The 22,098-nt window shown below is 39.9% G+C and overlaps 1 protein-coding gene across 4 annotated transcripts; it reads right to left on the bottom strand.

Annotated features, from left to right (window-relative positions):
- Nucleotides 1-21: 21 nt before the first annotated feature.
- Nucleotides 22-12,940, bottom strand: erich3 (glutamate-rich 3). 4 transcript variants are annotated; one of them, XM_005479112.4, is made up of 14 exons: nt 12,711-12,940; nt 11,258-11,351; nt 11,041-11,166; nt 10,845-10,916; nt 10,577-10,705; nt 8,370-8,528; nt 7,886-8,086; nt 7,362-7,542; nt 7,079-7,265; nt 6,077-6,309; nt 5,851-5,991; nt 5,297-5,650; nt 4,127-4,261; nt 22-4,044 (listed from the first exon to the last, which is right to left on the bottom strand). In XM_005479112.4, the coding sequence occupies exons 1-14, from the start codon at nt 12,728-12,730 to the stop codon at nt 854-856; spliced, it is 5,223 nt and encodes a 1,740-aa protein (XP_005479169.1). In that variant the 5' UTR covers nt 12,731-12,940; the 3' UTR covers nt 22-853. The 4 variants fall into 4 exon arrangements, with proteins under 4 accessions (XP_005479169.1, XP_025759169.1, XP_025759170.1 ...); XM_025903384.1 differs by having other exon boundaries at nt 22-4,038; XM_025903385.1 differs by having other exon boundaries at nt 11,056-11,166.
- Nucleotides 12,941-22,098: the final 9,158 nt, after the last annotated feature.

Genomic DNA, 22,098 nt, shown 5'->3' with positions numbered 1-22,098 from the left:
TTGTATTTTATTTTTGTCTGATTGTTTTTATTTTTAGCTGGAAAATCACAGAAACTTTTGGTTACTGACAGATATCAAATGAAACGATTAAGTCTCACAAATCCAAGCTAGCCATAAAAAAAGACAAAAGGGAAATGCAAATACATGTTAAACATATCAGTGCAAGTAGAGGTAGAGTTAGCAGCATTACAAACAACAACTGTGCTTACATTTGACATTTCCTAGTCACCACCAAAGCTAATTATCATCAGCCTAATGATGAAGATTGAGCTTGGCGTTCTTGTTGTTCTACTGTATATTCTCCTAGCTGCTGCCATCCAGTAATTATGTAAGTGTGCTGACTGACTGATGATGCCATTAACAGTGTTCGATTACAGATCTCTGCTAAAGCTGCACCACTTGTATCCAGTCAATGGAAATGTAAAGAGTACCTGAGGCAAGCTAAAGACGTGGGAGTCCAACATCTATGAATTATTCAACCATGTGTGAGTGTGAGTGCGCGGGTATCTGTTTTCAGGTAATAGCTGATGGCATCTGTACATGATACCTCATATCAACCAAGAGCTCTTTGTTACCAACAAAAGGAAGAGATGATCTATTGTAAACATTTCATGCAGCAGTCAAAACTCATTATGTGGATTCTTGATGGTGAAAGATGATGACGGTTTATGAGGCTGCTGTAATTTAAAAGCAGAAACCACGAGACAGCAGAGGGCTTTTGTAAAAACCGGACGAGCGTGCCACATTTCGTTTGAAGCCACATGGTTGTCTGTGCATCTAGAATCTGAGAGCTTTTCATTTGTATAACTTGACTTTATAGGCGTCTTTGTAAAACTAAAAAAGAAGTAAAGCTTCACTTTACCTCATTGTCACTATGACCGGAGCCGCTCTCAGCACTCGCAGCAGCCAGTAAAGGATATGAACTGTGAGCAAACAACGTGTCATCCACTGAAAAGGCGCTCAGCCGGTCTTTACTGAGCGTGTGTTTGATGTCTTCGATCAGCTGCAGGTCTTTTCTGTCTCTGCTGACGCTCCTGTCTGACGCTTTGCCTTCGATTTCCTCGTTACGCGAGTCCTCCGGACTTCCATCGTCAGACTTCGATGTCGTAAAATCAGTTGTTTCTGTAACTTCTCGACTTTGCTCGTCTTCTGTTCTCCATGTTTCTTTGACATCTTTGGTTCCAAGTGGGCTTGTGGACTGATCACCTTCTTCAGTTTGCGGCTCTTTTACATCGAAGTCGTTATCGCTAGTTTTCTCATCAGGTTGGCTCTTAGAAACACTCGCAGGTTTTTCAGTGGCTGAATGATGACTACCTGAAGTGCTTTCCACTTCAGTTTTGGAAAAAGCGTTTTCCTCATTAATTCCTTTCTCTGCACTTTCTTGACCTTGAAGAGATCCCATGCTTCCTTTGTGCTCTTCTGACCTCATCTCCTGCAAAGCTGCAGACTCCTCCTCACTTTGTTCAGTTTCAGGTTTTAGTATTAAGTCTTTCACCTCGGCCTTCTCCTCCACTTGCAGTTCATCTTCAACGTCCCTGTAGGCTTTCACCTCATCTTCAGACACCCTCTCCATCTTGAGTGGACTGTCTGATCTTGGCAGCTCAGTAGATTTAGTCTCTTCTTTATTTGAGCTGGACACTGGAGCGTCAGATATCTCCTCCCTCATATCCTCCAGAGGTTCAACAAATGTCTCGAAAAACTTTGATGACTGGTGCTTGTTGACCCAGTTACTGACTAGATCTGTGCTGTCTTCTTTTGCCAAGGCCTCTGGACTTTCTCTACCAGTTGCAACAGTCTCTTCTGTATTATCAGCCTCATTGTTTTGAGCGTGAGGTTTGAGCAGCACACTTGCTCCTTCCTCCGAGGCCTTGCTCGCATCTTCTGTGTCTACTCCATTTTCTCCGTCGGCAGCAGAGAGATCACCACCAACTGCATTTTCATCAGTCTGTGGGCATATGTCAGACTTTGTATCTTTGCTTTTTTCATCTAATTTGGAAGCCATAACATCTAAGTCAACAGCAACTGGTGATTGTTCCTGATTCCCGGAAGAAACAGCTGCGACCTCATCCATGTTTTCCTCAGTGCTGCTTTCCTTTTTTATCAAATCTGGCTCTTTGTTTTCATGATCACAATCAGATTTGTTGCCATTTTGATCTTGTTCTGCTTCCTCACTGTCTTTTCTGTCACCTAATTTAGGCTCCTCTTCCATTTCTGTCTCAGGCTGTGAGTTGCTTGGAGTTGATTCATCATTTTTTTCCACGCTGTCACCCTCTTCCTTAGCATCACGTTCTACCGCATCAGCCCCGGGAGCCTGATCAACCTCGTCAGCATCATGTGTTTCAGCACCGTCTTCAGACTCCACTGCGACTTCTTTAATGTCTGCGCTCTCATCGTCAGCAGGCCCGTCTGGTTTGCTTTCTTCATCGCCCTCTTCTTTGTTTTTCAAGTCATTTTTGTCTTTTAATTGAGACTCTCCGTCGTCTTTGTGATTATTGCTCTCGGCTTCAGTAGAGATCTCCCCGTTTTCAGCATTAATTTCCTCTTTTTCACTCGTGTTACTGGTTTTTCCAGCATCTTGCTCAACACTCTCAGCCTCTGGCGTCTCATCAGCTGATTTAGTCCCATCTGCTGCTTCATTTACACCAACATCTGCACTTTTCTCAGCTTCTTCTGTGGTCTCAGATATTTCTTCTCCTTCTACAGGCGTTTCACTTATGTCTTTTTCCTTGTTATCCTCTTCATCATTTTTGCTCTCTTTATCTTCACTTTTCTCAGCTTTGTTTTCATTCTGATTTTCTGATATTTCTGCCTCGTCATCATTTTCTTGAACAGCCGGTTTAGTCTCATTTTCATTGTCATCCTCACTTTTATCACCTTCCATTACTTCAGATTCTTCCAGTTTGTTCTCAACACACTCACTATTCTCATCATTTTCTGTCTTTTCTGGCTCTTCAACTTTCTCGTCATCTGCAACTTTATCTTCCTCGCTCAAAGTTTTCACAGCTTCTTCTTCGTCTTCCTTTGTTTCAATGCCATTATCAGCACTTTCTGCTGTGTTTTCTGTCCCTTCATCTTCCTTACTTTCCTCATTACCGTCTTCATCATTTTTAACCTTTTCATCATCGTCTCTTTTCTCAGTATTTTCATCTTCTTCTCCTTTATCAGAGGTTACATGAGTTTGTTTCTCCTCCTCTTCTTTTCCACCCTCCTCAGTTTTCTCTTCGTCTTCCTTTTCACCTGTTTCCTCAGATGCTCCAATCCTCTCCTCTCGCAGCTCGCACTGTTCGTGACTCTCATCCTCTAATATTCGTTCTTCTTTAATGTCATCTTTACTGCTTTCTTCTATTGCATTTTCCTCATCTGTATCTGCTATTTTTTCAACTGTGGTTTCTCCACTCCCACTTGGCGAGCTGCTTGAGTTCTCTGCAGTGACTTCAGTTTCTGACCCTGCAGCTCTGTCCTCGCTGTCTGCCTGCTCCCCCTTTTCTGCGTCACTTACAGGTGCCTCTTCATAGCTGAGGGCCTCTTGCTCCTTTGAGGACTCTGCTTTTATCTCTATTGTTTCTCTGGCTGTCACGGCCTCTGCATTATCAGCCGCTGCTGTCTCATCAGTCTTTTTATCCGGCTCTGATACTGATGACTCATCCTCCTCGCTGCTTTTTGCCACTTGCCCGGTCTCGTCACGCTGAACGTCAGTCTCCTCAGCGGTTTTCTCCTTTCTTTCCTCTTTCTCTGCAGCCTCAGTATCAGTAGTTTCAGCTGGGGTTTCTTCAAGAGGCTCAGTTGTCTTGTCATCTTGTGTCACATTTTCTTCTTTCGAAGGATGCAAAGCTTCACCTGTTTCCTCTGATTTATCCTCCTCTTCTGCAGCCTTGTCATCTTCCTCAACCTTCTCATCTTCAGTAATGTCCCTGTTCTCCTGAGGCTCCTGCTCATCATCTCCACTCTGTTCTTTGGTTTCGGGTAAATCTTCCTGTGTCTGTGCTTCTTCTGCAATGGTCTGCTGTTGTTCTGTAGGTGTGACAAGCTTGACTGGAGCTGCATCTGCAAAATAGAAAATGGACTTTTAAAATACAAGAACAGTCTTTGTGCAGTTTATGAATTAATTCCAATAAAAATCTGATACCTTTGTTGTCCTGTTGAGGGCCTTTATGTGTGGACTCCTCCTCCTCCTCAGTGCTGGTGTCACTCAGCTCAGGCTCAGAGCTGCACTGGGACTCCTTCAGTATGGCTTCTGCCAGTTTGTCTTGCACAGATTTGGCTTGGGGAAAAAAAAGGAACAGGACACTTGTGATCATCCTTTTCTGGGACATGTTAAAGCTTCAAAAATTAATTTGTCTTTGATAACAACAATAATAAACAGCAGTGCAGATTTATTTATCTCCTTATTTAAGCAAAAATAGTCCCTGTTCATTGTTCAAGTGCATCATAGCAATGGCACTGGACAAAAAGCCCACTCCTGCTTCAAAGAGGGTCAAGGAGCAAATAAGAAGAGGGGAATCAGTCAAGTTTTGCATTGAAGCATTGTGTCCAGAATTTTAAATGATGAAGGCATTTAATGTATTTGAGTGACAGATAAATATCTCTTTAATCCTTCCAGGTGAAAACACAATAACATTGCGAAGTCAATGATTCTCGTCCATTTCTGCTTGTTCTGCTGCAGACCATGTGGAAAAGTAACTTACTGTGCCCTGAAAACATTCATTAGAAACTGCATTCGAGGTAAAAAGAAGGAAGAAAAAAGGGGGAAAAAAGCAAATCCGCTTTTCTTTGTCATGCAAAAGTAGATTTCTTATGATAAATGCAAATGAATGAATATGCAGCAGCTCTTCACAGACGCGTATTTTGAGCTTTTTGATATGCTCTACAGTATGCAAATATTGGTATTTTTTCTTCACGGCTGCTTACTTCTTCTTCGCTGATTGCAGTTTCACCCCTGGTGTTGCTTGCCTTTGTTTACTTAACTATATATTTACACATTATTTTTAGAAACCCAAACAAAGACAAAAGTATATTAAAAAAATGTGGAAAAAAGTAAAAAAATAAAACTGATCTTTGACAATAAATCTGGATCAGATAGAAAATGAATCATTGTAATGGCACACATGTATTTTTCCACTATTAAAGTGTTTATTTTAATCATTACAAGCTGACGATATTGCAGCAGTATGACATTAAGCTGTTCTGCTCTGTTTTATATTACAGCATTGTGTTTAAAACGTGCTTCTGACTAACTCAGACTCTAATTAGGTGGTCTTGAGTGTTGTGTTTTGTATATTCATTGTTTTTTACTCACCTCTCTCCTGTTCCTCTTCCTGTTTGCCCTCCTCTAGCGTCTTCTCGGCTTCTTTGTCATCACTCTGTCTAGTCTCACTTCCTGAGGGGACGCTGGTGTCAGATATTTCTATCTCCGTGCTGTCCCCAGCACTGTCCATGTGCGAGTCTTTGGCCGCAGAACACTCAGCTTCCGTGGCAACATCTTCTTCTGGATCTGGTTCATCTTTTTCCTCTGGCTGAGCGATGGTTTCCTCTTGACTGTCCTCTTTCTGTTGCTCTGCCATCTCGTCCTCGTTGATGTCTCTTGTGGCTTCAGCATCACTCTCCTCGTGCTCGCTACCCGAGGAGCTGGAGCCTGAATGAGATCTCATGTCTGCGAGAAAGTTACACATGAACACCAATAGGTACTCTACAAGTAGGAAAATGCACATTTAAACATTTCACAAGATGGTTCTGTAATTAAAATGCTTTGTGTCTTTTGTTTTTTTTTTAATTTTTTAAAAAAGATTTTAAATATTTAAACATTATACTGGGATTTCTGCTTTACGTGTACAACTATGGTAATTCACCCACCATCCCTGTCATCATTTTCAGTCTCAGAGGCATCCTTGTCTTTAACCTGCTTATCCCTTTCACTGGTTGGAGATGGGGATTTCTCTTCTTTTGCCTCCTCTGCAGCTCCCTCATCGTCTGCTTCAAAGTCTTCTTCATAATCTGAAGTAGAGAATCACAGAGAGAGACTTTGGTATGCGCAGCACACGAATCTTTAGTTTGTGCTGAGATGCACCAGTTTTTGTACCATCTCTGCCTTTTTCCTCATCGAGCGCTCTTTCTTCTTTGACTGGAGTCTCCATGTTCTGCGGTTCACTGGTTTCACCCTCCAAGTGGGAGCCAGCGTCCTCCCCAGTCCTCTCCGTCTCCATCTCACCTTCATCGTTTGGGCTGTTGACTGATTCCTCTCTTCTTGTATCCTCCTTCATCCTCTTTGGTGGAGGAGTGGGCTTTTTGTCCAGTCCCATTGCTATGATGCATCTGAACAATGAGCAAGAAGTCTTTTTAAAAAGTAATTTTGTTCCTGCTTAAATAAGGAGATCAATAAACCACCCAGAGAACGAGTGGGGTACATGCAACACAGTGAACACAGAGGATCAGCCTATAATCTGCCTATATCGTAGTTCATTTATAGTCTAATTTCACTTTAAAATCATCAATTTGTTGAACGAACTGTGTATCACAAAGTTTCTTTCCACAGAGCTTATTTTCTGGATTTATCCAAAATCCCACTGGCTTATTTTCCAGGATAACCAAGGCGGGGCTAACTTCTAAGTTGGCCTCCAACAAGAGGTCATCCATGGGACACTCTAGCCACTGTGGACTGCTTAAATATAGAGCTACAACTAGCAGACCATTAGTTTAATGTGCAAGAACATTTGAAAATGGGGAAAACAGTTTATATGGTCGAAAAATGCCAATTAATTTTGCTGCCAGCCTATTTAAAGCTCAAACACTGGCCTGTTAGACTTCATCTCGTTTATGTACTAAATACACACTTCATGGTTTGGTTTCCAGAAGACTGTAACGTTTGTTGTACTTACTTTTGAACAAAACCAGGCTCTCTGCATTCTCTACACGCAGCTTATATGCTAAACTAAAGCGTCTGACAGAAGCTTATTATTTATTTATGAGTAAAAATGTTAAACTTTTCCTTTCACATTTCTCCTTTTTGTTGTTTTTGTTGTTCGTTTTATATTCAACCTTTTACAGTTAAGGCTCATCTTTAAAGCTACTGTAGAGATCTCACTTGTAACACGGAGAGGCCCCCTCGACGGCGGTGAAGCCAAAGTGCCCGTGTTTGCCGCCGAGTCGTGAGCCTTTCCTGTGTTTGAACTCGCAGCAGGAGCTCAGCCGCTCCACCTGCAGCCCATTCAGGAAGAAGGTCAAGCTGAACGGGAAGCCTCTGTGTCGACGTGAAATAAACTGGAAAGTTTCTGAAGCAGAAATGATGAGACACAAAAAGCCATTCTGAATGGTTTGGGGTATCTGTCAATATATATTTACATATACAAATCCAAAAACACACTGACCCCCTTCATGAAGCTTTCCCTTGTACACACACAGGTTCTCTCCTCCACAGTGCTGCTGAAACACTTTGACGTCGTCCCTCATGTCGGTCAGGTCACTGGAAAGACGCACCGTTTTGCCAAAGTACACCACGTTGACACACACTCTGCTTTGGTGAACAGAGCTCCTCAGCAGTGGGGCGTCCTGGATGGAAAAAGTGACACGTTTTTGGTCTGTTATTTACTGAATAAGAATATTTTACATTTATATTTGAACTTCCTGATTCAAAATTTGATGTTAGCGATACACAGAGGTGGATCAGATTTGTTTCTATATCATAAATATAATCAAGGAGGAATTAATACTATTCATTTGACAATTTTTATATTTTCATGACTTTGTCATGATGTGTCTCAGAAAATGCGTGCCATCCACAGGAAATTCTATTTGTTGTTCCCGATTTATCCAAAGGAAGTGCAGTTTAATGTTTGTTGTGGATACTTTTGTTGCCAGGGAAATAACGAGGACAGATGAAGCCCTGACTCACGTCAGCTCCACTGGAGGCGGTGGTCGGGCACAGTCTGCGGCCTCTGACAGTACTGCTGGCAGTGCCCTTTAACCCTCTCTCTTTCCTCTTCATAGCTGGAGGCACCGGAGTGACAAAGTTGTTGATAACTGGGAGGCAATAGGGCGAGATGCCATGGGAGGCCTCCACTGCAGTCAAACGTCTCCGAGGCTCTTTTTCCATCTGGTAGGAAAGTTAATGAAGTCTTTACACTGGTTCTGCTGATACTGATGCTCTGTGATTATGGCTTCTCTCAATGCAGTCAACTATAGGTATTATTCTATCAATTATGTTTCATGCTAAGGCTTACATCTATATCTCTATATGTCTAATAGGTAGTTTCCAAAAATAGAGTATATAAAAAAAAGAAATTACAACTTTAAATTACTTGAAAATCTAATTTGTCTATAGAGAAAACGCTGTGACACCCTCATATACAGGTGAGTATCTTGAGTCTCACACTCACAGTGCAGTTGAATGGCAGGTGGTTGTCATGAGAGGATTCGAGCAGTCTGTAAGGGGAGCTGTGTCTGAGCGAAGCCGTGGTGCTGTTACTGTGGATTGGTTTCAAGCGCACGGGCCTCTGCATCTTCCCTGGGGCCGTGTTGGGTCGAGATGAGCTCGGCTAAAAATCGTGTTACAGACATTCAGTATGCATTCTGCTAATTATGGGCACGGCACAAGGATGCTCTGCACAGCTCCTGAACCGTCACTATGGTGCACTTTTACAGTGGAATATATGCAAAGATGCCATACTGTGTTTCTTTTAACACAGAACGACCTGCTCATTATGTTGGTGTTTTGCGAAATGAAGCCTATTTGCTATTCAAACTTTTCTTTCCTCTGGCTTGTCATTCGTTGCTGAAAATAAAAAGCAGCATTGGAAGCAGTTTTTTTTTCTAATCTAATCTTAATCTTTTAATTATATTTTATTCTTGTTAGTATAATCACATTTTTTAAATTGTTTTTTTTATTTTATTTTTCAAAATTCTTCTCAATGTCCTCGTGCTTCGATTTAATTGAACCTACTCTATTGCTCATTTGTTTAATTTTGCAGATTACAGAACTGCTGTTTTTGTATTGTTAGCGATCTTTAACGTCTCCCACTACTTTTAAAAACTGCAAACTTCTTAATAAATTCACAAGAAATCATGATGACAATAAACGTATCCAAAATGCACATCTTCTTATCATTTCCCAACAAATCCCCATCAATGTATATCAAGCAAGGCTCGGCGTGCTTTACTGTGAGATTTTTGTTGAGTTAAGGGGGCGGGGCATTTCAACAAGGTAAACATAGCAATCAAAGACAGGATTACTGGCTCTATTTATTCTGGCATCAAGGTTTGTGACTTCTTATGTTTCAAAGATAACACACAGCTAATCCCAGCACTTCACTCAGAACACTCTCGTCTGCGCACAAAGCAAACAGCTGAAGCTGGAACTCTTCACACTAAAATGGCAATGTTGCACCACCTTGATTTTTTTGTTCAGTCATGCTCTTGTAGGTTTGCTGCTGTGCTTGGCCTCAGTGTCCTGTTTCATGGCACAATTTGGTTCAAGCTTCTGTTGTTGGACAGATGGACTCACATTTGTAACTCTAGAATATTTGCACTGGTATAAAGGGATCAATGACTGCAAGGTGCCTAGGTCCTGTGGCTGCAGAACAAGCCCAAACCCACCTCCACAAATGTGCTTGACTGTTAACACGAGGTATTTCTGGTGATATTCTTTGTTTGGTGCTGAGCATTATGGCCAAACATCTTCACTTTGGTGTCATCTGTCCAAAGGATGTTGTTCCAGAACTATCTCGAATATTTTCCACATGTGAATGATCTTTCTCACTGTAGAATGATGGACTTCAAATTATTTAAAAATCAACTTATACTCATTGCTGAAGTCTTTCTTCCTTGGCTTTGTGTTAACACGCACCTGAATGCTTCACACCAGCAAACTGCCAAAACTTCTGCTTTTTTAGAGACGCTCACACTTGCTGATGATGAGTTAATTGCATTTGATAGGCAGCACCTGTCTGCAACTTAGCCTCTTAATTCCCATGGAAGGAGTAACGGTGTACTAAACACACTGATTCTGTTTTATGGCTTCATTTTTGTTAAATATATTAGGACATTGTGCTGCTTTTCATCTGAGGTTGTTTTTCAAGTAATTTTTTACAACCTGGGAAGAACCAGGTGACTTTTATTATGTTTTATGTGCATAAAAACTTAATAGAATAGAAAGGGTGTGCTTTCTTTCTCACATGACTGTATGTATATTAAATTATCTAATGTCTGTTATAAAGTCAGTACTTGCGTATACAAAAGAACACTGATTTATTATATATTTATTACACTAAATTAATGTATTATTTATCAGAGCAGTTCTGTTCCCAGCTACACTACAGGAAATCCTGTTTCATCTGTTTCCACAAATAAATACATAAATAATCTCCAATCATGTCTCCCACTTACACTGACTAGCTTAGAATTGATTCTTCAACACAAGGTTGCTGCTTTGAACTCGTACATAATTCCCTTAAAACCATCAGTGTAATTTTTATCATTGTATCATGTTTAAAGACACTAATCTACTTTGTATGATTAATTAAACAGTCACACTTTAAACAATAAACACTGAAACAGTAGATTTAATAAAAAACATCCTTTTACCTACCGACTCAGAGGACTCAGAGTGCTCCCCCTCGGGCCCAGAGTGCTGTTTCCGGATGCCCCTGGCACCCGCGGGAGGGTGTGGAGACAGGATGTGGACAATGCCTTCCTCATACCTTTTAGAGCGCTCCACCTGCCAAACAACACCATTCATTATTATATAGTATGTAGTGATATATAAGAAGTGTAAGAGTTTTTAGAGGTTTTCCAGTATAATTTAGGAATCCTACAAAATATGGCAGCAAAGCAGTCTTTATATATTAAAGACGTACCTTGATCTTATGCATTCGTTCCCTCCTTGCAAACTCCTCTAGTTTTCTTTTGATCTCGATTTGGTGGAGACGCTGTGTGGGTGGGAAAAAGGACAAATTATCAGGATTTATTGCGTAAGGAAAATACACAGATTACACGACAGTGTTTTTTCCTGTTTCCTTTGACTTTGTCTCATTTACACCATGTTCTCCCCACCTCCATCTCTAGCACCTTGTGGAAAATAGCCTGTGCCAGACATTCTCGAACGTGTCTCTGGTGCGCTCTCTGGATCAGCTTGTGTCTGTACTCCTTGTCCGGGACAATGCGCCCACTCCTGGTGATCTAATAACAACAATAATATCAACACAATTCAATCCGTCGATCGATATTTTTAACTGAATTTCATAATTTTGCTTTAAAAACCTAAACGCACCAGTCCTGCTCTCTGCAGGTGTCTCCTGATTCGAGTGTTGCTAAAGTATCCAGCAAGATGTTTGTCTGTGAGGCTGTTGTAGGTCGAAAGAAGTCTGCAGAGACAAAAACACAAGTATTTAATCCCAGTCAGCACTAAACAGCCACAATTCAGGTGAGGGGGAACGTGTAAGCCGTGTGTTGATTAAAGCTATCGGAAAACCAGAACCCTAATCAAATGCTTTACTGGGGCACAGCACCGTGTTTGTTTGTTGGCAGTTGTTCTCTTGTCCTCATTAACGAGACATCAGCTCGTCCCCAGAGCGGCCTGTGTGAAAGCAGTATTTTTTTTCCAATACAGATTTGATTTCCACCAGCATTTGTGTTTGACACAACAGGATATTACAATTACAGAGTCTGTTACAGGTGTCTGATTACCTACAGGAATTAGAGGGAACGGCACACTTAACCCGGGCTGCCTCCTCTTTGTGCACCGGGCTTGTTTGTTTCTGGTGCCCTGGATCACAGGCACTGCATTTAAAACTGTCATTCTAGACATGAGTTTTTTGTGAGTAGGTGAAGTGGAGGCACATGGCACAGAAATATAAGGTTGCAAAGCAGTTAAGACGTATCCTACTTGTCATGACAGAATTTATTGAGCCCTTATTTGTCTTTACAAATAAGGCATAAGGAGTCAAGCACTTTAAAAAATAGTTTATGTTACAGTATGAAGGTATCCTGTAGACAAAAATCATACTGCATGCATTCTCTTATATACCAATATGGGGAAAAATGCAGCAGCACAGAGAATCTCACCTCTGTGTGTGCACATCTCTTTTCCTTGTTAGACTTTTTTTTTAACACTTATTTATACGCACACTATTTAAACTTTTATTTCCTTAACTTAAAGTCTGTTATCCATCGCTGTGCATTATGTTAAAACCACTGGGAGTGTTTTCCTTTGAAATGTGGTGCATTAAAAGTTGCATTAAAACTTCAAATCTGAATTCATGGCGAAACTTCTGTTTCAGCTTCTTTCTGGGTTTTATAGTGTCACCTCTTGTTCATAATGAAGCCCAGTGTGTAGCAAAGCTGCCTATGAAGTTTTCTTTGAATCATTTATGGGTTTGAGTGGACCCATTAGCACACACAAGTAATAAAACTTGCCTCATTGGTGACTATATTGACAGACACTGTGGGTGACTCAGAATACTCAGAACCACTTTTAAACTGTTTTTATAAGCAGGGCAGGCAGTTTAAGAATTAAATGGGCTTTCTTGCTATTATACAGCTAGATCTTTAATATTATCATGAAATCAATTTCCAGCTTTTCAAGCAGCTGAAAAACATGAAAAGAAATGGGCTAAGGTTAACTAGCGTAAAGCCTCCGAGGGGGGGAATCAAAACTCATACAGCTTTAACCAAGCGGCTCCCTCCTCTTTCAATAAAAAAAAAAAAAATTAAATTGCTCTTACCCTGAGTTGAGGTGACTCATGGCTTTCAGCCTCCCCTCTCTTTAAAATCCCCCCCAGCGTCTGAGATATGAAGGCAGGGACACTCTGCTCGGTGCTCGTTGGAAGACGTTCAGGTTTACGTGATGTCTCAACAGACAGGAGTTGTTATAAAGTGAGGAAGGTAAATTTTGAGCGGAGTCGGACTGAAGCTGCACTTCTCCCACAGCGGAACTGATGACAGTCCCTGGTTGCCATGGCGAATCACGTGACGAGTCTGCCAACAGGGCCGGTTTCCACTTACAGATTCCCACTGACAGAGCCACACGCACACGTCCATCCCAAACTAATGATTTATATACATCTGTCAGTTTTTCATCAAGAGCACCAACTACTTCTGTGGGCTAGCTTTCTTCATTTGTTTATTTATTTATCTTTTTATTGTAACCTTAAGTGATGAGAGAACAAAAAATAAGAAGCAGTTAGTTACAAGTTTCACATTGAAAATCTTGTTTAAGCACATTTGCAAATATATTTTTTGACAAGTGGACAAAAGCCCTTTTGAGACATAAAATATTATATGAATACAAGTGATAGATATTCTAACTGCAGGAAAAGCTTCAATGTGAAGCAAAGCTTAACTTTTTTGTGCAAAGTTATCTTAGTAATGCAGTGAAGTGAAATATACAAACTTATCAAATTGATATAAATATGCTCTTTTATTGCATAGAATTAGATTTAAGAACCATGTTTGTCTATGTACTAAATAAGTAATGTACTTATTTTTAATATATCGACCTACCTTTTATCTGACTGTGTATGTACTTTGTAGTAGTTTCCAACTTGTAAAGAACTTTTTAAAGCTGAAAGTACTGACAGAAGGTTTAAGTCTTATTTCTCTATGTTTTAAAAACTTGTAATACAACTTATATCCTATAATAAAAACACTGTTCTCATGTGAATGCCAGGTTTTAAATGATTTTAATACAGCTTTAGATGAAGAATTTGTATGTACACAGAAGCAGTGTGTGAAAAACCAAGTACACCTGAACCACCTTTAGAAGCAATAATTGTTTTCTGTGTTTGCAAGTATATTTATGCACAGCTGTCTGAAGGTCTCATCACAGCATTAAAGTCATGCTGAGGTCTGAACTTTGACTGGGCCATTGCAACAACTTGATTCTTTTCTGTTTCCGCCAGCCTCTTATAGATTTGTTGTTGTTCTTAAGATCATCGTCCTGATGAATGATCTGCTTTGGTCCAAGTTTTGGCTGTTGGACAGACGGCCTCACATTTGACTCCAAAATACTTTGGCAACAGAGGTGAAAAGCCAAACTTTCACAAATAGCACTGTTATGAACATTAACATTTACTGAGGCCTCCAGAGCCTTGGATGTAGCTAACTCTTGGGCTTCTTGGTGTTCTGTGCTTTTGTTCATCTGAGGTTTTGTTTAACTCATTTTAAGACCTGTTTTTGAAAATGTCCTGATACCAAAAACCTTACTGAGTGAGTGAGGGCATACAATTTTAACTGTAACTTTTTATTATAAGATACAAGTTGTATTGCAAGTTTTCATTAGTAACTAAGTACTTATAATAATTCAACTTTTGGCCCACAATGTTACAAAAGTTTAAGAAACTTTATCATAACATTTGTCTATTTGTAAGACAATCATGTTGTCATGACTTGATGAATAAATGTAATGAATAAACTGTGTTGTTCTCTCTACAATAAAGATCAAATATCAAAATTTGAAGAACCTCTAGCATCTTGGGTAATGTCACTTTAAAGCCCGTGGCTCTCTTATATTTCTGCATAACTGCTTTTGAAATTCACAGTTTAAATATTGGATCTTTATATTTAATAAAAACATGAACAAATCTAATATTTTTGTCTCATTTGTTTAAAGAGTCCCTCTTTAGCTATTGTTGGGACTGTTAAAATCACAGTGTTTTAGGTTTAGGTTTAAGTTTGTATGCAGAACTAAAATAACTACCTGGGGGACCGCAAACTTTTAAACACCACTATATAATTTCAAAAACAATCTGTTTAGATTGCAACAAATTAACAAACAAACACAGAAAAGCAGTTAAGTTAGTGGAGTTAAGTAGTGGGGTTAATATTAAAAGTTAATAAAACACAATATATTTATGATGACAATGTGATGCTACTAGCAAGCATTGGCGCCTGGAAATCTAAAATGGTAAGTGTAGCACAGTCCTGCTGCTGTAAAAATTCACTGAGTGGTGATGGCTGAATATGTGAGCTGTAGTAAACCCGCAGACCTGAACAATCACTGGTCCAGTGGCAAAACCATCATTTTCCACCACCATCAATAAATTCACAGTGGGACTGGAGTGTGGTCTGTAGGTCCTCTGTGGCCCTCTTGTGGAAATTTGAATAACTGTTGTAATTATGGTTTTTTTTAAAATACATTATTATTATTATTAATTTTTTTTTACCACAATGCACCAGGATTTTTTATATTGGTGTAGTAGCATGTTTCAAGTCTAAAGGCAGCGCTTGATTAAATGTATGGGCAAATATAAATGGTATATTTGCTCAAATGTTTATCTTCCATATTACTGATTAATTAAGTGTTGCATCAGTGCTCGTTGCTTCTTATCCTCCAGTGTCTAAATACCTTTGTTATTGTATGACACATAATGTCAGACATCGCTCTGAATTCTCTGATAAAGCTCAATCTCATAATCGCTTGATGGCTTCTCAATTCCAGGGTTGGCCAGGGAGGGGAGCCATGCTACTATCTGGCTCACAAGAGAGAATCCGTCTGTGGTTTTGTACTCAGCTGCTCTACACTGTTCAAATATTCAACAGGAGATACAGACATGCATCCTGTAAATAGTAGATCACGGCACTGTGTGTACAGGAGGGTCAGTGGTCAGAATTGATGCTGTTGCTGAACAGCATCCCCCTTTTTCTTGGAGCTTTTCTTGTCAGCATCATTCTACAAGTAAAGAAGTTCAGCAGGGTCTTTAATGTCCTGCTGAGAGAAGGACCACAGTATGTTTAGGCATCCGAAAAATTGTATTTCAACATGCCATACCTGCACACCATCTTTAATGCTCCCTGGTTAAGAATTGGGGGACTAGTAAACCAATTTTTTATTCACGTATATTTGATAAATTCAGCCTGACAAGCTGATGATTAATGAGCAGAACTGCAGTGTGTGACTGTTCACAAATATTATCCTGAAGCAAAGTTAACTGCACATGTAACACATAATGTTTTCTGGCACAGATTCACTAAAGTACTGGAAACATTTTTGAGATTTTGGCCCATATTGACATGATAGCATCACACAATTGCTGCAGATTTGTTGGCTGCACATCAGTGATTTGAATCTCCCGTTCCACCTCATCTCAAAGGTGTTCTACTGGATTGAGATCTGGTGACTGTGGAGGCCTTTGTGAATTCATTGTCATGTTATGGAAACCAGTTTGAGATGATGTAAGCTTTGTGACATGGTGTGTTATCCTGCTGGAAGCAGCCATCAGAAGGTGGGTACACTGTGGTCATGAAGGAATGGACATGTTGTATATATAATGGTAGCTTTTGGTATTTAAAACATGCTCGGTTGGTATGAAGGGGCCCAAAGTGCGCCAAGAAATGCTCTCCTACATCATTACACCACCATCCATGCTTTCATGGTGTTTACACCAAATTCTGAAACTACCATTCAAAGGAAATCGAAATAAAATCAAGACTCATCAGACTGGCAACATTTTTACAGTCTTCTTGCAAAAAACTGTGGCTTCAGTTTCCTGTTCTTGCTATCTTCTGCTGCTGTAGCTCCACGTGATGTTCATTCAGAGATGCTCTTCTGCATACCTTGGTTGCAGCAAGTGGTTCCCTTCAGCTCGAAGCACTCTAGCCATTCTCCTGTGACCTCTGGCATCAACACGGCCTTTTCTCCCAGAGAGCTGCCGCTCACTGATGATTTTTTTCTGTTTTCGACTGTTCTCTGTAAACCCTGGAGCTGGCTGTGTGTGAGAAAATTCCATTAAATCAACAGTTTCTGAAATACTTAGACCAGCTCATCTGGCACCAACAACCATGCCACACTCAGAGTCACTTTAATCTCCTTTCTTCTCCACCCTGACGGCCGGTTTGAACTTCAGCAAGTTGTTTTCACCATGTCTACACACCTGAATGCGTTGAGTTGCTGCTAGGTGATTGGCTGATTAGATATTTGCAGTACCTGAGCAGGTAGTGCACATATCTATCTATCTTTTTCTCTAGATAGGTAGATAGATCATTGTTCTTGTTAAAGATACATTTTTGTATATAAAAAAAATTAAAAAACAAAGGCTGAAGTTGAAAGGAATGACATGCTCATTTGTCATCAGTCCTCAGAGCTGCATGAGAAGCATCCTTTGTGGAACTTCATCAATAACCTCTCTACGCACAGATGTACACTAAAGGTGAACGAGCCAGGCAGGTGAGTTTCCTGTTTGAACTTTCAGTACCTGTCAAGCTGCTGGGATTCAGATGGCTATGCCTTCACGCTCACAATAAACACAGTAATCACGGCAGACATTTCACCAGCACTAAATACCTAATGCACAACGCAGGTCTTAAAATAACAATTAGCGTGGAAATGGAAGAGGGGTGATTATAAATTCCATTCAGGAAAGGGTCTTGGCTGTAAGCTGGGAGGTGGCAGGGAGATCTCGGGGAGTCATGCGGTTCAGAAATGGGGGGGCAGCAGTTTTTGCAATCAGCGTTAAATAGAACAGTTTTGTGCCTGTGTGATTGTGAAGTGGGCCATTACTCGTTGATAAGAGCACTTTTTGCTTGTGTCGCTCTGATTGGGCTGAGCATGCTGCTCCCTCGCACATGCTGTCCCAATGCAATCAGGCCCCTCTTTCACTGCACTGCCATTTTCACCGCTGTGATTTCCACCCAATCCCTCCTTCGCCTCCCCCCCTCCCCACCTAATGCAACCACACTCCTCCACCCCCCCATGCCACCTCCCATCCTCCAGCACCCCATCTCCCCCTTCAGATTCAATGAGTACCCATTTACAGCAAGGAGAAAAGGTCACGCCAAACTCGTTGTGTCAATTGTAAACCACCCCAATTTGGACTGATTTCAATGAAATAAACGAGTAGTTGCAGCTCTAAAGAAAGCAAAGGTCCATGTGGAAGTAGCAAATTAGGAGAGTTTCTTAGAGAGACTGGTCAGGGTCAAACGCTCAGTGCTTCACTGGTCGAGACTCATCCGCATTCCTTGTTCTTACTATATTAGGGTATGTTGTGTGTCCTCGGAAATTAATCTTTCACGAAATAATAAAATATAATTTGTATGTAGAGAAATTTTTGCAAAAAACCCAAAAAACAATTGGATTTTCACAGCAGACATTTCCTATTTTCATACTTCATATAAGTGAGGATGACCGTTTTACTCTGTCACATTTCTTATTACTACTTATCTTAACTTATTTTACTTACTTATCAGTGTTTATTATTGCACTGTATGTCGCACTGAGTGTTCTTTATTTCCTGGGCCAAATGTTCTTTCATTTTTCAGGCTGTGCATAAAATAAAATGTGCATGAAATGAAAAAAATACCAATCAGTCTAATTTATCTGTTCAGAACTATATTAAACACATTTTGATGCCTTTTACTTCAAAAGGCTTCTGTGTTTTTTTGAATGGTCCAATCTGGCCACCTGGAGGGTTTTTGCAGAATAGAAACAGTGCATAGAACAACCTTTCACTTTGTTTTGTAACTTGTGTTGCAAGTCCTATAGAAAGTGATCACATTCTCCGTGTGGTTGTCTGAATTGTTCATTTTATCCAAGCCTGAGGTCTGAATCATCATCATCTTCATTGGTTATACTGTTTTTGTACAGACAAAGCTGCCATAACCCAAAAAGTAAGGTGGTTCAGCCAGGGAGCCGTGTTGATGCAATTCTTTCATTTACCAAAGTGATGACAGCAGACCGACTGATTGTGGAGAAACTGGGATATAGTGTTGAACCTGCACTTTAAAACAAAAGAAAAATCTTAGCCTGTTCATCATCTGTTTTACTGAATGTAAATTTGAAATGCATGCAAACTTATTTTCACTAAAAGAGAGGGGAATTATACACTGTAATCTTACATGTATTTGGTGTTACAGGGTTGGCCCACGACAGATCACACTGGGCTGTATGTGGCCACTGAGCTAAAGTGAGTTTTAACCTTTAACTCTGCCTGACAACAAAGTGCTAAAACGAGTTTAAACACTGTTGTTATGGTGAAAACTACTTTTATATGTAATATAAGTTATACATGAATCCATTAATAGCCCCATTTTTGTCAGACAAAAGCACAAAAACCCACTTACTTTTGGTCCTTAGTTCCACAATGATCCAAAAGTGTGAACCCAACTTCTAACCTAAATCCTTTTGTGGCATCAGCTTGGATGCCACTATTGTTGACCCACTTTAAACCTGTCATACAATATGCTCGAGTACCTATACACAGACTGTATATACCAAAAACCGCCACCCACAGTCAGATGTAAAGCAGTGCAGCAGCAGAACAAGTTTGTAAGTATGTTGACAGATGAGAAATTGTTTTTGTCTGGTCCATATCACGCAAAACATTTTCGAAGTCAGCCGTGCAATGCTGAAAATGAAAACAGGCAACTGTTGCACACTCAGATCTCCATCTTTCCCAACATCTGCTCATATCAGGTATTCCACAGACGGTCAAGTGGAGTGAGATGTGATTGTCTTTCATGTTAAAATGCTCATGTCGCTGTCTTTTTTCTCACCTTTGCCGTCTCCCAGTGAACTCGAGACAAGAACATAAATCAGTTTTCCAACTTTTTCCTACTGTGTTCAAAGCCTTTTCTGCTCTGAAGGATTCTGTGTGGATGTCTGTTTTAGTTGAAATGTCTGATCCGCAGAATGCAATGTTTGAGCTGCGTGATCTGATAAGGAGCATTCATGTCCACCAGGTGGAACAGGACACATCTCGTTGAAGGCACGCTAACTCTTTTATGCCTCTGCGATGGTGCGATACAGATGCAGGCTCATGCTGGTGCAGGTCAGACAGCTCCCACCAAAACAGCTGTGGACAGAAAATATCCCTTTGCTGGTGTGTGTGTGTGTGTGTGTGTGTGTGTGTGTGTGTGTGTGTGTGTGTGTGTGTGTGTGTGTGTGTGTGTGTGTGTGTGCGTGTGTGTGTGTGCGTGTGTGTGGTGGCTGGAGTGAAAGGATTTGTCGAGTGTTGGATTGCGTGAGTGACAGGTTTGAGTGGGTGAATGAGTGAGAGTAAGAAAAAAACAAAAATAAAAAACAGACCACAAGTGAAAACAAAGCCATTTGTTGATGAGACTCCAGCCTTTCTAATCCCTGTGGGATTTCTACATTTCCACCTAAAGAGAACATTCAGTGTCCTCATGTCACTGGTTAGATGTAGAGTGAAAGTTTACCTGATTTGCATACCAGCTTAAAGCAGGTGGGCCTTTCTGTTTTTGAGCAGTGCAGTATGTGCAAAAAAACCCCCAACACTCATTGAGCCATTTATATAATAATAATTAATTTAGAACTGAACTAACGTAGAACTTAAAAAATAAACAAACAAACCAAAAAAATCAGTTCTTGATGCTTCCCAAGTTTCAAAAATTAACAATTAGCATTTTCCTCTTTGTGTTTTTGGCAGAGCTGCAGAGCCGCAGCTTTAACAGGGTGAGAAAACCAGTTATCTCATGAATCATCAAACTGTTACAGAGCAGTCTGCTGATTATTATTCAGTCCCCATATTGTCCTTGTGCTTAATAATCCTGACCCTGGCAGTTGATGGCTGGATGAGGTGATGATAACTGGATATAGTTTGTTTTATGTTATAGGCTGCTTTTACAGTCATACAATGGTAGTAATAAAATTATTTAATCCGTTTATTTCTCCTAAGGATGAGCAGTGAAAGTTGATTCTCATATTTCCACCCTGAGAAAAAAAATCAAACACACAACAAAAAGGATATTAAAACCATTACAGAAGTTGGATTTCTTACAGACTGAATCGCTTTTATTTAAGCAAATGTGACAGAAAAAGAATTCCTAATGATTCAAATGGAAGCACAAAACTGAATAACTGAGCCTTCAGAACAAGAGAGACTCTGGATGCCTGTGGTGCACTGCATATCAACTGGTTTTAGCTGTTTGCTCTGCTGTAAACTGGTTACCAACAAAATGACCTAATGTGGCTCCAGCGGTTTGGAGACACTGTGGATTATATTGTGGTGCACGTTCTTTAGTAATCTGTGAGAGTTCTGCATGAAAATAAAGAAGAAGAGAAGATGGTAGGCATTAAAAAAAAAAAAAGGAAAATAATACAGTTTCAAGACCTCCATACAGGATATAGTGAGATACTTAATACTGCAGTAACAGTTATTTTAAAAAATCCTCTAAAAGGAATGATTTTATTTCTTATGATCTCTAATTAATGTTCCGATAAACGACTTCAGTTCTCAAACTGTAAACTAACAGGAACATTCACTGAGAGCAAACTATGAGACTGGAGTGTTTTTGGCTTTCTGCTCAGATGGTACAAAGCTCAAGAAGTAATTACCTGTGGCAGATTAAATATTCACACACGATAATATAATATAATACTATTGTAAAGATTAGAAAATAAAGAGACTGATTGAGTCTTATTAGCAGTAAAATTCACCCACTTGTACCTTCTATGTAGGAATTACATCTTTCCCATGTTTATTTCTATGAACATTAGTAAATAGTATATAGTTTATATTGCTGGATCTCCATTTAGTTTATTATAATTGCTACTGCACCTCAGTGTTGCATGTTGCAGCTAGCTGATTTGAAGGTCTTTATATTCACGGCTGGAGGAGATCAGATTACTTGTCTTAAATCCACTGTAAAAACATGTTTGTAAAGCGTGCATCCACAGGATTTGTGGTCTGAATTTACCTTTAAGTCCTTCCTTAAGGCCTTTAAAAAAAATTAAACAATTTATTTTGTTTATCGAGCATCTTTCCATCCACTTGCTTTTCACTTTCTTGTAGCTTATGTAAATTCTACCATTTTATTATAATTTGCCTCATAATTACACCTGTTTTATTTTTAGGAGCAAGCGGGGCCTTTCTGAAGGAGTGGAAGTACAACCTGCTGTCAAAAAAAGTTGTGAACTATATGCAATACTTAAACACTCAAACTTTTTAGTTTTTTGAACCACTTGCATATCATTCAAATAAATCATGAAGTAAAACTTAAACATGCTGATTTTTTCAATCAAGCGCTCATTTGAAAATATTTATAACAATCTCACAGTGCCAGACTTTTGCCCCTCTCAAAAGTTGCATTCAAACCGCAAAAGCTTATTTCGAAAGGGGAGGCGCGACCAACACCGAGGAGAGAGTAGGAGTTATGAAA

This window comes from Oreochromis niloticus, linkage group LG23 (assembly GCF_001858045.2).
Source record: "Oreochromis niloticus isolate F11D_XX linkage group LG23, O_niloticus_UMD_NMBU, whole genome shotgun sequence".
Classification (NCBI taxonomy): Eukaryota; Metazoa; Chordata; class Actinopteri; order Cichliformes; family Cichlidae; genus Oreochromis; species Oreochromis niloticus.
Note: the sequence above shows the minus strand (reverse complement) of the source record. Positions and strands in the feature narration are given on the sequence as shown.